At 41.4% G+C, this 15,237-nt stretch overlaps 1 protein-coding gene across 6 annotated transcripts in view; it reads right to left on the bottom strand.

The window, feature by feature from the left end:
- col12a1b (collagen, type XII, alpha 1b) overlaps positions 1 to 15,237 on the bottom strand; it is an 82,796-nt gene that overhangs the window by 58,966 nt on the left and 8,593 nt on the right. For all 6 annotated transcript variants that reach the window (XM_028040879.1, XM_028040878.1, XM_028040877.1 and 3 more), the window contains 5 exons: positions 14,111 to 14,275; positions 11,758 to 11,931; positions 10,133 to 10,423; positions 9,427 to 10,029; positions 1,778 to 2,056 (listed from right to left, as the gene is read on the bottom strand). In XM_028040879.1, coding sequence (XP_027896680.1) covers positions 1,778 to 2,056; positions 9,427 to 10,029; positions 10,133 to 10,423; positions 11,758 to 11,931; positions 14,111 to 14,275 — 1,512 coding nt within the window. The remainder of the gene's footprint in view (positions 1 to 1,777; positions 2,057 to 9,426; positions 10,030 to 10,132; positions 10,424 to 11,757; positions 11,932 to 14,110; positions 14,276 to 15,237) is intronic.

Raw genomic sequence — 15,237 nt, 5'->3', positions numbered from 1 at the left:
TTTAACCTTTAAGTTTTAAAAAAAAGGCGCTAATCACCATAGCAACCGGTGAGTTTAGGGACAGTACATAACCTGTAGCAACAGGGAAACGGGTTGTCTAGAACCAGAACATGGTTCCTCCTGGCCCGGACGTTTCACAGCAGAACTGCTGGACCCGACCCAGAACCAGAAACAGAGCCGTGTTCCTCTTCTTCTTGACATTATTTCATGTCCATCATGTGGCATTTAGACCCGCCTCAGAAACTTCCCAGCTGGTTCATTTTCATGAACAGGAGATTAATGTCGTCACTCTGAGATGAAACCAATGTTTTATAAAACGCAACGCGGATCCAAACCGGCTTTCCGGCTTCAGCCGCAGAAAACTTTCATCCGCTGACCCGGAAACCCAACTCCCAGCTGCTCCTGCGGACCAGCAAGCTGTTTATACTGGGCCAACTGGGAGAGCAGCGCCTCCAGCAGCAGCTGCTCCTGGAATAACTGATGCTAAAAAATCAGTTAAATCAACCAGTGAGTCATTTTTACAGCGCGTTGTTAACACTTACTGATCATTACACAACATGGCTTATGGCTGCTTGTTCCCAGAACCGGGCCACGGACAGAATCTGGACCAGAACCAGAGCAGTGCTGCGGCCGTCTGGAGGAGGAAGATCCTCCCCTCGTTACCATGGCGACCGGCCCGCACCGATGCCTCCGTCTGCTGCCTGTCAGGGCGGTCCGGTCCGACCCGGAGCCTCCTGGGTCAGGAGGTCAGCAATGTGTGAGGCCCCGCCCCTCCTTGGGGGTCGTAGGGTAAAGGTCAGCGGGAACAACCAGAGGATCTCCTCCAATAATCGGGACGTTTACAGCTTTAAAGATTAAAGTTTGGTTTTACTGCCTGCGGGTCGGAACCACTCACAGGGCTTTTAGTTCTGGACCCGACCAGGAGGAGGAAATGGCGCCGCTCTAAAACTGTCAGACAGTTTACTGGAAACCCAGCAGAACCTTCAAAGAGTCCGGAAACATTCCAGCCGGAGCTTCAGTGGCTCGGTTGGTTCTGTTGGGCCGAACGCGGTCACCCTGGCCTGAACCAGATCAAACAACTCGACCCGTTTACATTCCTCACATGAAAGGCTGCGCTCACAGCAGGACGATCCGGTCCGACCCGGTCCGGTCCAGTCCAACCCGGTCCCAGCAGTCTGAATAACCCGATTCTGATCCTCTTACCTGACAAGAATCCGATCTGATCCGCTCTATGTGGATCTAATTATGATGTGAACTGTTTCCAAGCGTCTGAATTTAAACGTTTTATCGACGGTGACATCATCAACGTGAGACAAGCATCTTAATTCAGCAGCAGAAGAAGAATCTGGATGTAAACAACAGAAATTATAATAAAGTGACTCAGCAGCCTGACTCAGGGAACGCATCACATCCCAACCCCACCACTGCTGATCCGACTCCACATCCCAACAGAACCGGGTCAGAACCGGGTCAGAAGCTGCAGTCAATGCTAAAAGCCGCTGCTGTTAGCTGTTAGCTTTTATCAGCTGCCTCCAGCTGGTGACCGTTTTATGGCCGTCGCTCTCAGCAACTTTACAATCCATCAGAGACGACGGCCATCTTTACTGCCATCAACCTTGCGCTGCTGGGGGAGGGCAGCGCTTTTAGAGTGGTGTAAAGAGTGGCCTAGTCAAAGTGTAACCCTGAACAACATACTTTCCACAGACTGAATGATAAACTGTCCGGTCAGTGGGTCAGAGGTCAAATGGAAGCAGTGATGTGGTTTTCTGGTGCGTACCTTCTGTGGTCGTCTCGTAGCCGCTAACCGCTAGGCTCTCCCCTTTGGCGTACTGAGCAGACACCCTGACTTCGTAGCGGGTCAGAGGGGTGAGGTGGGGCAGGACGGCGGTGCGGGTGTCCCCTGAGACAGACATGGACACGTAGTGTCCCTCTGCGTCTTCCTCCGGCTTGAACTGGACCAAGAAGAAGTCCACGTTGTCGGCGTCGATCTCCCAGGAGGTCCTGAAGCTCCTGGAGCCGACATCAGAGAAGGTCAGCGCTTTGGGCTGGACGAGTTCTGGAGAGAGACAAGCACAGGTAAGACATTCTGCTAACAGAACCGGGCCGGGGAGACCCAGAAGACGTTTTAACAGAACAGTTTTTATTTCAAATATTCATCAGATTCTGTTTGATTATGAAAGATGGATTACTGCGAGATTATGAAGGAAATGATGGACAACCCTGACCATCCTCTTCATGTCTCAGGAAGGGAGAGCATCTCCAGTCAGAGGGTTCTTCAGATTCAGTGCAGTACAGACTGCTACAGGAGATCTTTCCTGCTAACAACCATCACCATCTTCAATAACTCTTTGAAGAATCTAAATTAATGAGCTACAGAAACATTTAATTTCCCTTTGGGATTAATAAAGTATTTCTAAATTTGAATTTTTTATCAAGATTAAATCATTTATTTATCATCTTTTTGTGATAAATTGAGAACAAAAGCAACATTTAAAAATTATATAAATCAAATCATAAATGACATCATACAGGTAACGTTCATAGGAAACGTACAGGTTTCCTTCATGGACCTTCAACAGAATTTAAAAAGTTAGCTGCGCTAACAGCTAACTTCAAGCTAACAGCTTAAAGTTAGCTGCGCTAACAGCTAACTTCAAGCTAACAGCTTGCTCCTGCAGCACTAATCATTAGTTCCACTGATGTAAACGTGACATTAGCCCTTTTCACGTGACGTATTAACTTTGGTTCACAATTTACTGTATTATATCACAGATACTCTTATCTATACTGTTCTATACTGCCAGTCCTGCTCCATATTTTAATTATTTATTAAAGTATGCTTTAGGTACACGTTTATGAATTACTAAAACTGAAATATTCAGATTTTTTCTATTTTAATAGTTTAGTTGTTGCCTTGCTATACATATACTTAGCATATTACCCGTAGCATGCTATTTACATACATAAATATTTTGACCCTTTTCACGTGACGTCACTCTCTTCGAAACCCCGCCCACTGCGCCAGGATGGACGTCAAATCAACCAGTGCCGCCCTGTAAAGCTCGTCTAACAGCATCCGTAACCTAATATCACTTCCATTTAGTTGATATTTAGTCATTAAAAATGTTCACAGGGCGCTGCGCGGTCGGCCGCAGAGAAAGACAAGGACAAAAACCAAACTTGTCAACAAAATATTACAACAGAGTTTTATTGTTTTGTTTTTCAATAACTCTCCAAAAGTTACCATATCTCTAGAAATAGATTCAGGAAGTGTAATTTTAGATTTGATCCACATTACTAAGCAATTCCAGAAAGTTTTGGTTTGATTGCATTCATAGAAGATATGATCCATCGTTTCTACATCACTTTCACAGAATGAGCATTTATTGTCATCCATATTAAAGCCATTTATTAGCAGCTCTTTTGAGGGGTAAATTGCATTTAAAACTTTAAATTGTGTTTCGTTTCTTTAGCTTTTGGTTTTATGGGGAATTTTAAATTAAGATTTCTTAAACTTTCAACTGAGTTTTTTCAAACTTGCAAAGAATGTTATTTTTATTCATTTTCCCAGGGAATAAAGTTTCATTTAGACAGTTTCTAATTGTGTGGTTATTGAATTTTTGGTCAGTGAATGATATTCCATTAATAGATAAATTGGGGAATTGTGGGATGATATGTTATTATATTTTTAATCTGATTAATAAATTGTTTTTGTAAGGCATTAAATAATCTGATAAATTCAGCTTTTGGGGGAAAGAATTAATATCAGGTTCCGTTAAAACATTCAAAATCAATTACTTTCAGACCGCCATCTTTGATTTCTTTGACCTATGACCTTTCCTTAGGTAGTGTGGCCTGTTTCTCCAAATAAAGTTCATGTTTATTTGATTAATAGTTTTAGTTAAATTATTTGGGACAGCAGTACTACAGGTTGAATAAATTAATCTCGACAAACTTTTCATTTTTGATAAGTAAATTAGTCCTAAAATAGAAACGTCTCTTGGAGCCACGAGTTAAGTTTGAATTTATCTTCTTTAATCTTGTTTTCAATAGTTATGGTTGGTTCTTGGTTATAACAGTTCCCAAGTATTTAATTTCAGATTTAATTGGAATGCTAGATATTTCTTTGAGGTTGGTGTCATGAGCTCACATTTTTTAAACTTATCATTAGTCCTGGAGCCTCTGAAAAAAGTTTCATTTTATCAATTACAATTGGAACCTGCTTGTGATTTTTTTAAGAAAACGGTGGCGTCATATTAACTGGCTAATGATTAATTATATACAGAAAATGTCTAATTTCTCGATGTCTGCTGAGTTTTTAAGATAGATTGCTAACATTTCTGCAACTAAATTATAGAGATACGGGGAAATAGGAAACCCCGAGGATTAAAACATTAATGTTAAATCTAGCTGTGGTTTAGGTAATATTACACAACTATTAATGTTTGATTTAAACCTCTAATTAAGTTAATAAAGTTTTCTCCAAAACCTAAATGTTCCTAAATGTTCAAGAACCGAGAGTAAGACTTGGTGTTGCACCGAGTCAAAAGCTTTATAAAAGTCAAGGAAAAGAATAATGTCATCATTATTGATCATCATCGATCATTATTGATCATTATTGATCATGTCCCTATATTCAATCAGGTCCTTCATCAGGCTGATGATGTTGTGGATTGACCTTCGTTTTAAGAAGCCAGATTGTGATTCTGTAATAATGTTTAGATGTTTGGTAAATATGGATGTTAGTAATTTATAATCTGAATTTCTGAGAGCAATACATTTTCTATTCTCAATAAATCTTGGATCCTTGTCTGGTTTGGGGATACATATAATAATAATATAATAATATAATATAATTTGTATTGTATTATTTTTAAACGTTTCTGTAAAAACCTGATGCAGTAATATTTTTATGTCTTCCCAAAAGTGTTTCTAAAAGTTTCCAGTCAGTCCATCTGGACCCGGAGCTTTGGTTAATGATTAACAGCCTTATTAAGTTCTTGTATTGTAATATTGTTGTCACAGGTTTGTTTGTAATTATCTTCTATTTTAGGGGTAAATGTTTCAATTTGTTTAAAATTCGTGCAAGCGTTAAATTTGTTTCATGATGTAACCAACATGTTCCTGTTGGTTAGCGCTGACTGTGGCCCTAACGACACACTGGTGCAGCGGCCCGCTGTGTTTCCCCACTTTAGCTTCAATGCTACTGAACACACACACTGAGGCGTTACATAACAGTTTTTAACACACATTTCCTCCAGATACGGATGGTATTTTGCAACGATGAATGCAACTCGACAAAGAATAATCGTGAATTGTGGTGTGAATTCAGGCAAAGTTGGTAGTTTGACCAACATGTTGGGAGGGAGGAGGATCGGGTCGATTTTGCAACTTTTATAAATCCTGTCGTCACCTGAGTTCACCAGACCAGTACTGCCTTCCCTCACAGTCACTTCCGACGTCATGCAATAGCTAACACTAAAACATTATGCTAAAATGGTATGTAGCAGAAGCTAATGCTAAGTCACTGTAACAGCACTGTATTTGGTGGAAGCTAATGCCAAAGCGCTAACTTTAGCCATGTTGATGCTACCATGTGTCAAAAACAGCTTTATCTCATCTGAATCTTATCTTTAACTTTTAGATACATTTCTAGACGTCAGATTTTGTTTCATGTATTTTTGACGTTATTTTCTACGAAACTGAGTGGTGACAGGATTACCGTGTCACCGCCTCTGATTTTCAAATTATCCTTCAGAAATTACAGGTTAGCTATTTGTAGCTAACTTCTGTAGCCGGTGCTCCATTAGACAGTTTTTCTCTGGAACTTTAAGGTTCAGGGTCTGTTTGGGGCTTCAGAAGATAAATCACTTGAACTAGATGAAACTGATGTCTGTTCATAAAACTGGACATAAAGTTTAACAAACCAAGAAATTGCTTTGTTTTTAATAACCTTTGTTTAAATATATCACCTGGTGGAGAGTCCATTAGCTGACATATTCAGAGCTGAGTGGATTCGGGTCAGGATCATATAATTCCAGCTTCCACGCTGTGATTTCCACTCATCTGAACCAGACACCATCATCTTTCAGACGCTGAATTTCAGCCATGTTGGGTTTTTTCTGACTACAGGCTGGATGTCTGCCAGTGGATTTCTCCTCACCATGTGGGCCACAGATGCTTTATCCAATAAAAAATAATAGGTGAGTTTACTTTTAGTGTTCAGAATTAAATATTTCAAGTAAAAACAAAAATAAAGTCTTCCTTTGAAAGTCATCGCATAGAAATGCTTTGATGGTCTTGTAAAAAGCAGATTTTATTCATTGGATCCTTTCAGATCTGATAATGAAGTCTGCAGTTTATCCTTCTGGTCTTTATTCATCATGGCACGGTGAACACATGATGGTAGGAACCGGCCTCATCAATCACCTCTGTTTCATCTGGAAAACGTAAAGCATCTCAATAACTCACTGATACTTTTCTCCGAGCCAGAAGGGAGACAAACACAAATCATGGGAGCTTTTAGGAGTGCTGAAAGGAAAACGGTAGTTCAGGAGGTGGAGAGGCCGACCTCGGTGTCTTCTGATGGAGATGAAGAGGCTCGAGGCCCGACGGCTCCATCAGTCAGCAGCAGCATGGCTGCCACCGCCGCAGCGCTCACATCCAGCCCTCATTGTGTAAGGATTATATAATCAGCGATCAGAGGCGGCGTGAGTCACCTCAGCTGCAGGAACGCCGCGCCGCGTCTGATCACATCAGAAGACGTGACGGGCGGCGACTCTGCAGAACAACAACACTTTGACCCAGTTTTACTGTTTCCACATGCTGGACTCTCTCTGGACTCAGAGATCAAAAGGTGGCCATGTGTCTTACACATCCAGGGAAACGCAGCATGAACACATGAAACATAAAAGCAGCCTGAGGATGAGGAGCAACGCTTTGAAGGCTGCTCAGGTTTCTGCTGTTTACGGCTCTGATGAATACTTTTGGCTGGTGAATTATTTCAGATACTGGTTATGAAATTCATAAGGGCCAAAGTGAAAGGATTGTAAGGCAGAAAGCCTGTAAGAATTTAATGACTAAATTATTTAAAAACTAAATGATTAAATGATTTAAGGACTAAATGATTTAATGATTTAAAGACTAAATGTTGTCCTTTCTGTCGTCTCCAAAATCCAACTCACAGAAAACTGAAGCTCAGCTCCTTACACCAAACTAACATTTTGTTGTTTTCCAGCCCCAGTGGCTCTGATTGGCTGCCCACTGGCCAATCAGAGCCCAGGAAGCCTCCTTTGTGGCCAATGGTTGTGGCACAGTGGATAGTTTCCGCAACACAGAGTCAGCAGAAGAAACAGAACAGCTGGAATAAATTAGATTCATTAAACCTGCAGGTTTCATAAAAATATTAATTCATCCCCTAATATGAGTTTTTTGTTTATATTACAGCAAAAATCTCTTATTATTACAACTTCATTCTGGTAATATTATGACCTAATTACTATTTTCATAGAATAACAACTTTATTCACACATTGCTGCTACTTTGGTTTCGTATTGTGACGACTTTAATCTTGTATTATTACAACTATTCTCATGTTATAACGACTATATTCTCCTAATATTACAACTTAATTATTGTATTATTATGACTTTATTCTGGTTGAAACAACTTTATTATGAAATAAAGTTTCTGAAATACGACTTATTTCATAAACCGTACGTGTCATCAGATTTATTTTAATGTAGCGACTTTATTCTCACATTATTTAAACTTTATGCTATTAATGTAGAAAACTCTCCTGGGTAACGGCCTGATCCTAAAACTCATTGCTGCGTCGCCTCGTTTCCAAACTGAAATGTTTCCACCATCCTGGAGACTTTATTTGTGTTTCAGAACATTGTGATAAAATGTCTAATGAAAAACTCTCTAAATGTTTTCTGCAGAGGCGGATGTCTTCTCCAGTCAGAGTAAAAGTTCCCGGCCTCTCTGCCGTTTCCATGTTCGTTTGGTCGAACAGGAAATGAGCCGTTTTCTCTGGTGGATCCAGAAAACGACTCTGGTTCTTGGAAAAGGTTCTTCGTGTGGAAACGTTACTCATTCCACGCAGCAGATGGGGAAGCAGAAGAAGCTGCATTTTTAAACTTAAGTAAGGATTCACATTCTTTGGTTTCATTAAATCAAACAGAAACAGGCCTTCTCGCTGATGATCAGCCAGATTTAAAACCAGCAGAAAAAACCTGGAGCCTCTTCAACCAGCAGAAACAGACACAATGGTACAGATCAGATGAAGTGCAGCAGTCAAGTGAGGATGAGGAAACTTCGTGCTTTCCACCAGTGGAGGTAAAATAGAAAGGACGTTTTTTATTGGCTTTCGCTGACGTGGCTGGTGCTGAACTGGTTTAATGTCAACCAGTGCAGCTGGTTCCAGACACCACCTGGAGTTCTGACATCATTCCACACAGACTGATAATTAACTGAGCAGGAGACCAGATAATTACGGGGGCAGCCTGGCTCTGACTGGAGGATCCTGAACCACGGTTCTGACCCGCATTCCTCTGGACGCTAATAAACCGCCGCACAGCAACGCATGGACATGTTTCACTTTACACGCTCCGCTGCTAAACCCCAGAACAGATGTTGTGACGGTTCCACATCTGTTTCCACCTAACCACAGCATCGGCTCAGGTGGACGTCTGGCTCTGGAACCGACATGTAATTCCTGAGACTATAGCAGAGGTCAGAGGTCATAATCCTGCGTGATGACAGCACAGCTGTGTGAGATGTTAACCCAGAATCTGCCAGGTTAACAGAACCAGAAACAACCAAACACACAGGTGATTGTTCACCATTTCCTAGTCAGCACAGTCCCACTCAGGCCTAGTCCAAACATACACAGATACATTTTTATAGTAGAGTTTTATATTACTAAAAATGATCATTTATAAAAAACTATGACCAGATTTGAGAAAACTCTGTATTTGTGTTCATGAAAAAAACGGAGATTTATGGTCCTTCAAATTACTGCGACAAATAATGATCTAATATTGCCACATATATCGTCTTATGTTTTAATAACTTTACATTCTGATGTTTAAAAGCAGTTTAGCACTACACTGCCCCCTGTAGCTTTGGTTTAAAGCAACATTCAAGAGTGTATTTATGTTGGTTCATACAGATGAAAACCTTTCTGAAACCAATCCCAATACAATGAGGTACAGATATTAATTTCATAAAGACAGTGTGTACAATGAGAGATAAAATGGCCTCTGTGGCTTTAGGAAAATTATAAACTTATTCAGATTTTTCATAAATGAAGCTACAACAGAGATCTAACTCTGCTTCTTGCTTCTCTTTCGATACTAAACCTCTGCCGATAAATCTGAACACACCACAGCGTCGTCTGCGTAAAGCGTAAATATGACTTACGTCTCTGGAAGATGCTGCGGATTTCCTGCTCGATCCTCAGGCAGATGGATTGCGTCAGCTCCTTGGATATTCTCTGGAAGGCGTCGAAGTCCTCCACCGTGTAGACGTGAGTCTCCGCGGGGGCGTTGGCGATAGCCTCCAGCTCACTTCGTACGGCGTCTTTAACGCCCACGGCAAAGATCTCCACATCTGCGTTCCTCAGCTTGGTGGCTGGATCTTTGAAAGCGTCGGACGACTTGCCGTCGGTGATGAGGATGGTGACGCGGGGGACGTTGGTACGTGCCCCCCTGCTGGTCTGGAAGATCTTCTCCCTGACGTAGGTCATGGCCCTGCCGGTGTTGGTAGAGCCGCCGCGATACGGGAAAGTCCTCACCGCCTTGACCACGGCGTTGACGTCTTGGTGAGTGTTCAGGTAGAACTCGGTGTATGAGTCCCTGCTGTACTGCACCAAGGCGATCTGGACTTTGTTTAGGCCGATGTCAAAGGTGTTCACCAGAACTTCAAGGAAAGCTCTCACTTTGGCAAAGTTTGTCACGCCGATGCTGTAGGATCCATCAACCAGGAGCACAACGTCAGCCTGCACATCCACCCCAAGAGAGCACTCTGGATGGAAACCACAAACACCAAGTGCTTCTTTAAACTCAGCTCAAACAACAAGAAAACATTCCTTCAGCTTTAAAAGAGTCAAACATTTTCATGGACGCACCCAGGGAGACTTTAACAGGTTCTGTCTTCTGCATGACCGTCACAGGCTCGCTGGACATCAGGTCCTTCATGGCGAAAACGTTGACTTGGTACACGGTGTCAGGAGAAAGGTCTCTGACCACCACGGAGGTCTGAGTGGAGGCCAGGTACAAATCCTGCTGCTTGCTGCCGGCCATCATGGGGATCATCTGGACCCGGTAGCCTGAAACGTCTCCGCCAGAGGCGTCCCAGCTCACTCGCATGGACTTGGAGGCCACCTCCAGGATTCGGAGGTTAGAGACTGGATCCACTACTGCAAACACAAAACAGCTGGTTTTTATTTTGTTTCTTCTCATCTGAAGAGTGAAAGCTGCAGAAAAAAACAGCCAAAACCAAACCTAAAACAGCTGCTGGGAAATAAACTAAGCTCAATTATAAACTAAAATAAACTCTATTAACTCTGTATTTTGTATTATTATTGAAGACGTCTGATGATCTGAAGCATTAAAGTGGAAAAAATAAGCAAAACTAGAATAACTTTTAACGGTGCAAGTACTTTTTCGCTGCTCTATCTCCGAGTTTATAAGATTCATTAACCAGCTAATAAAAAACAGTTCTGCTAACGCTAACCGGCTAAACTAACATGGTACTGAAAGTTAACATTATCGTGCTAAACTTACTGTATTTTTCAGAAGCTAACACTAAAGAACTAAACTAGCATGGTATTTAGCAGGAGCTAATACTAAAGTGTTGAGCCAACATGCCAACATGGCAAAGCTTCAGTAACTGATGGGTCAAAAAAACCTTGTAACTTTATTCAACTAAAAGATTACAAAGCAGCCAAATAATTTAGCACTGTAAAATTCATTTAGGGGAAGATAAGTGTGCTAAATCTTAGCAAATATGCTAATGCACTAAATGAAAAACTAGCACTGCTTTTAGCAGGTTAGCGGCACTGTGCTAAAAGCTTCTGATTAGTAGTAGGTGTTTCTGTTTATGATGCTTCTGTAAACGGAGATGTAATTTCCTGCAGACTGGAGGAACCTGAAGCCACCAACAGGCGGTAACCATGGCAAGCCAAAAGTCAATGTTTTCCCTTTCATCTGCTTTATTATGGCTGATTAGACTCAGAAATCTGTAAATTACAGGGAATCAGGCGACTGTGCAAACATGTCAGGAAACAAAGAAACTTTAGTTTTCCTGCAGCAGAGAGGAAATCAAAATGTTCTCTGAAATAAACAGGTGATTATTGAAGGAACAAGATGTTTCAACCTGAACTGTCCCTGCTAAACATGACAGAGTCTGAAGAAAGAAATTAACTGATTGATGCCTTAAAAAGGTTTTAGAACGAAAATCAACAAATTCCACAAAAAAGGAAGATTCTTCTAAACTGAAAAAAGAAAAAACTCGACAATAAAGATGATAAAGATCCACACAGCAAAAAACACTAAATATTAACAAGTATTTCAGTTTCTAGAGAAAATAAGACAATTGAAATAAGACAAAATGAGCTCACAGTTAACGTCTCAGCAACATGTAGGGGTGGGGCAGAGCAGGGTGGGGCAGAGCAGGGCGGGGCAGAGCAGGGCGGGGCAGAGCAGGGCGGGGCAGAGCAAGGCAGGGCAGAGCAAGGCGGGGCAGCCTCACCTTCTTCTCCGCTGACCAGCGAGCCGAGTTGATCCTCCACGCTAGAGCACATCTGGCTGATCAGATCCTTCTGCACCGACCTGATCTGCTCAAAGTTCGCCACGGCGAACACATGGCGGCTGTAGGGTGTGGACGCCATGAGCCTCATTTCCTCTTCGTCAGCATGGTGGACACCTGGCGGGGACAGAAACTCTCTCAGTGCGTGATATTCTCACTCCCATCACAAACATGAAGCTTCTTTGGTTCCCGTCCGTCTGCCAAATCCGTCCTGAGCTCTAAGGCGACCCCGTTATAATTTACTGAAGGAAATTTCATTCTGCTTTCGCTCCAAGCCAGTAAAAAGTGGAAAATGAGCATGACTTTTCCACGTTCGCTGACTGAGGAGATTTTGTTCCATTCTGGCAGGAAAGTCTGACAATAAGCGCCGTAAATATGAAGCTGGTTGGAGTTTAACAGTCCTATAATGCTCTGTAATACTCTGACATTGTTATACGAGCTGCAGCCTGTCGGTTTCTTTAAAGTTCAACTGAATGAGTCACTGCAGAGAGGAAAACAGCTTTACTGTAGCAGCCAAACACTTCAGAGTATTGATATAAAATCTCTGAAGTCTCTGTGCACATGTTCTCTGAGATCTGAAAAAAACATTCAGGAACAATAACACTCAGATCAGATCATGAAGAAACCAGTTATAAGAAATGGAAATTATCCAGATTTATTTTTCCAGTCTGGGACATTTTCAGCTCTCTGGGCCCACAGAAACCAACAGAAACCAACAGAAACCAACGGAAACCAACAAAAACCAACAGAAACCAACAAAAACCAACAGAAACCAACAGACACCAACAAAAACCAACAGAAACCAACAGAAACCAACAAAACCCAACAGAAACCAACGGAAACCAACAAAAACCAACAGACACCAACAAAAACCAACAGAAACCAACGGAAACCAACAAAAACCAACAGAAACCAACAGACACCAACAAAAACCAACAGAAACCAACAAAAACCAACAGAAACCAACAAAAACCAACGGAAACCAACAGAAACCAACGGAAACCAACAAAAACCAACAGACACCAACAAAAACCAACAGAAACCAACGGAAACCAACAAAAACCAACAGAAACCAACAGACACCAACAAAAACCAACAGAAACCAACAAAAACCAACAGAAACCAACAAAAACCAACGGAAACCAACAAAAACCAACGGAAACCAACAAAAACCAACAGACACCAACAAAAACCAACAGAAACCAACAAAAACCAACAGAAACCAACAAAAACCAACGGAAACCAACAAAAACCAACAGTCACCAACAAAAACCAACAGAAACCAACGGAAACCAACAAAAACCAACAGAAACCAACGGAAACCAACAAAAACCAACAGAAACCAACAGACACCAACAAAAACCAACAGAAACCAACAAAAACCAACAGAAACCAACAAAAACCAACGGAAACCAACAAAAACCAACAGAAACCAACAAAAACCAACGGAAACCAACAAAAACCAACAGAAACCAACAAAAACCAACAGAAACCAACGGAAACCAACAAAAACCAACAGAAACCAACAGACACCAACAAAAACCAACAGAAACCAACGGAAACCAACAAAAACCAACGGAAACCAACAAAAACCAACGGAAACCAACAAAAACCAACAGAAACCAACAAAAACCAACAGAAACCAACGGAAACCAACAAAAACCAACAGAAACCAACAGAAACCAACAGACACCAACAAAAACCAACAGAAACCAACAGAAACCAACGGAAACCAACAAAAACCAACAGAAACCAACAGACACCAACAAAAACCAACGGAAACCAACAAAAACCAACAAAAACCAACAAAAACCCACGGAAACTAACAAAAACCAACAGAAACTAACAAAAACCAACAGAAACTAACAAAAACCAACAGAAACCAACAAAAATCAATCAATAATTTCAGTTATAATGTTGGTCATAATTTCTGTATTAATGTTGGTATTAATGTTAGTATTGCCTGAACAGAGATAATTAGATATTAACTTTCTGTCTGCTGTATTTTCAAACTAATCTGGATGGAAAGTTTTCCTGTAGCTCTAACTCATCCTGCCACATGAAACAAAGTCTATATTTATGGCTGTTATCAGTGTCTGCTGCACAGTTTGGAAAAATGTTTGCTTTAATAACTCATAAAGCCTTTTTTCCACCTCTGCCGTCCAAAGGATGGGCTGCGTCAGTTCCCCCTGTTATCGCCGTGGCAACAGTCTGAGTCTGTGGAAAGTTGGCGGGGAGCCGGAATGTAAACGTGTTTTGTTCGCTGCTTCTCATGCCAGAAGGTCCGGCGGCTCACCCAGGACGAACACGTCCACGCCCTGGCTCCTCAGCTGCCGGGCGGCGCCCTCCACCGGGTCGTCAGACTTCCCGTCCGTGATGATCAGCAGCAGCTTGGGGAAGCCCGTCCTGGAGCCGGCCGCCTCGGTGAAGCCGCTGGCCAGCAGGTGGCTGAGCGCATCGCCTGAGCAGAAACCAGACAGAAACGTTTCGGCTGGAAACCCAGATTATCTAAATAACCAGATTATCTAAACCTCAATCTGGATTATGATTTATGAAGACAAAACAGAGTTTAGTGAATAGAAACAGAAACCTGCAGCAGAACATTAATGAAATATTTATTCCTCCAGATTCGAATTCAAACTTTTAAGCTTTTTTATGTTTTTAATGTTTCTGTGTTTATGCTGCTCCACAAATAAAGTTTTATTGATCTGAACTGATCTACTTCCATCCATCCATTTTCTCTAACGGGGTCAGGAGGAGCTGCTGCCTCTCCAGCTAATGTTCAGGGTGAGAGGCAGGGTCACCTGGAGGTCGCCAGTCTGTCGCAGAATTGATCTACATATTAAAATGAATTTATTACAGAAAAAGAAACATTTAATCCCATATGAACCCGCATATTCCTATTTTTATTAAACATCATAAATTACAAATAACTCCAATAAATAATAAACATTCAAAGGAGTGGGGAGAAATACACATTTATGATCTCCTGTTTATAATCAATATAGCAATCTACTGTCAGATGATTGATTAATGCAATACATTCAATAATACAATATTACTAATAGTATTAACAATACTAATAATGATAATATTGAAGCTAATGATGTTATAATAAAAACAATAACACACATTAAAATAGCTTCTCATATTTAGTGCAGATTTTGAATTTATCATCTGAATCTGTGTTTAAATGAGGAGATATCAGATGTCCGAGTGCAAGTGAATGCATCACGAAACCAGCAGCCGGACAGTTAGTCCAGAGAACTGAAAAATGATTACAAAAACCAAACATTAGTTTTCTCTACAGTCAGAGAAAATGTCAGGAGTGAGACCTCCTGTCTGGGCGGGAGGAACACAACCAGCTGAGCACTTGTCACTATTGCTATGGCAATGGGTTTCAAACCCAGTTTTTCTGTTTTT

Source organism: Xiphophorus couchianus, chromosome 15 (assembly GCF_001444195.1).
Source record: "Xiphophorus couchianus chromosome 15, X_couchianus-1.0, whole genome shotgun sequence".
In the NCBI taxonomy this organism is placed as follows: Eukaryota; Metazoa; Chordata; class Actinopteri; order Cyprinodontiformes; family Poeciliidae; genus Xiphophorus; species Xiphophorus couchianus.
The sequence above is the reverse complement of the archived record's forward strand: the minus strand, read 5'-3'. Positions and strand labels throughout refer to the sequence as shown.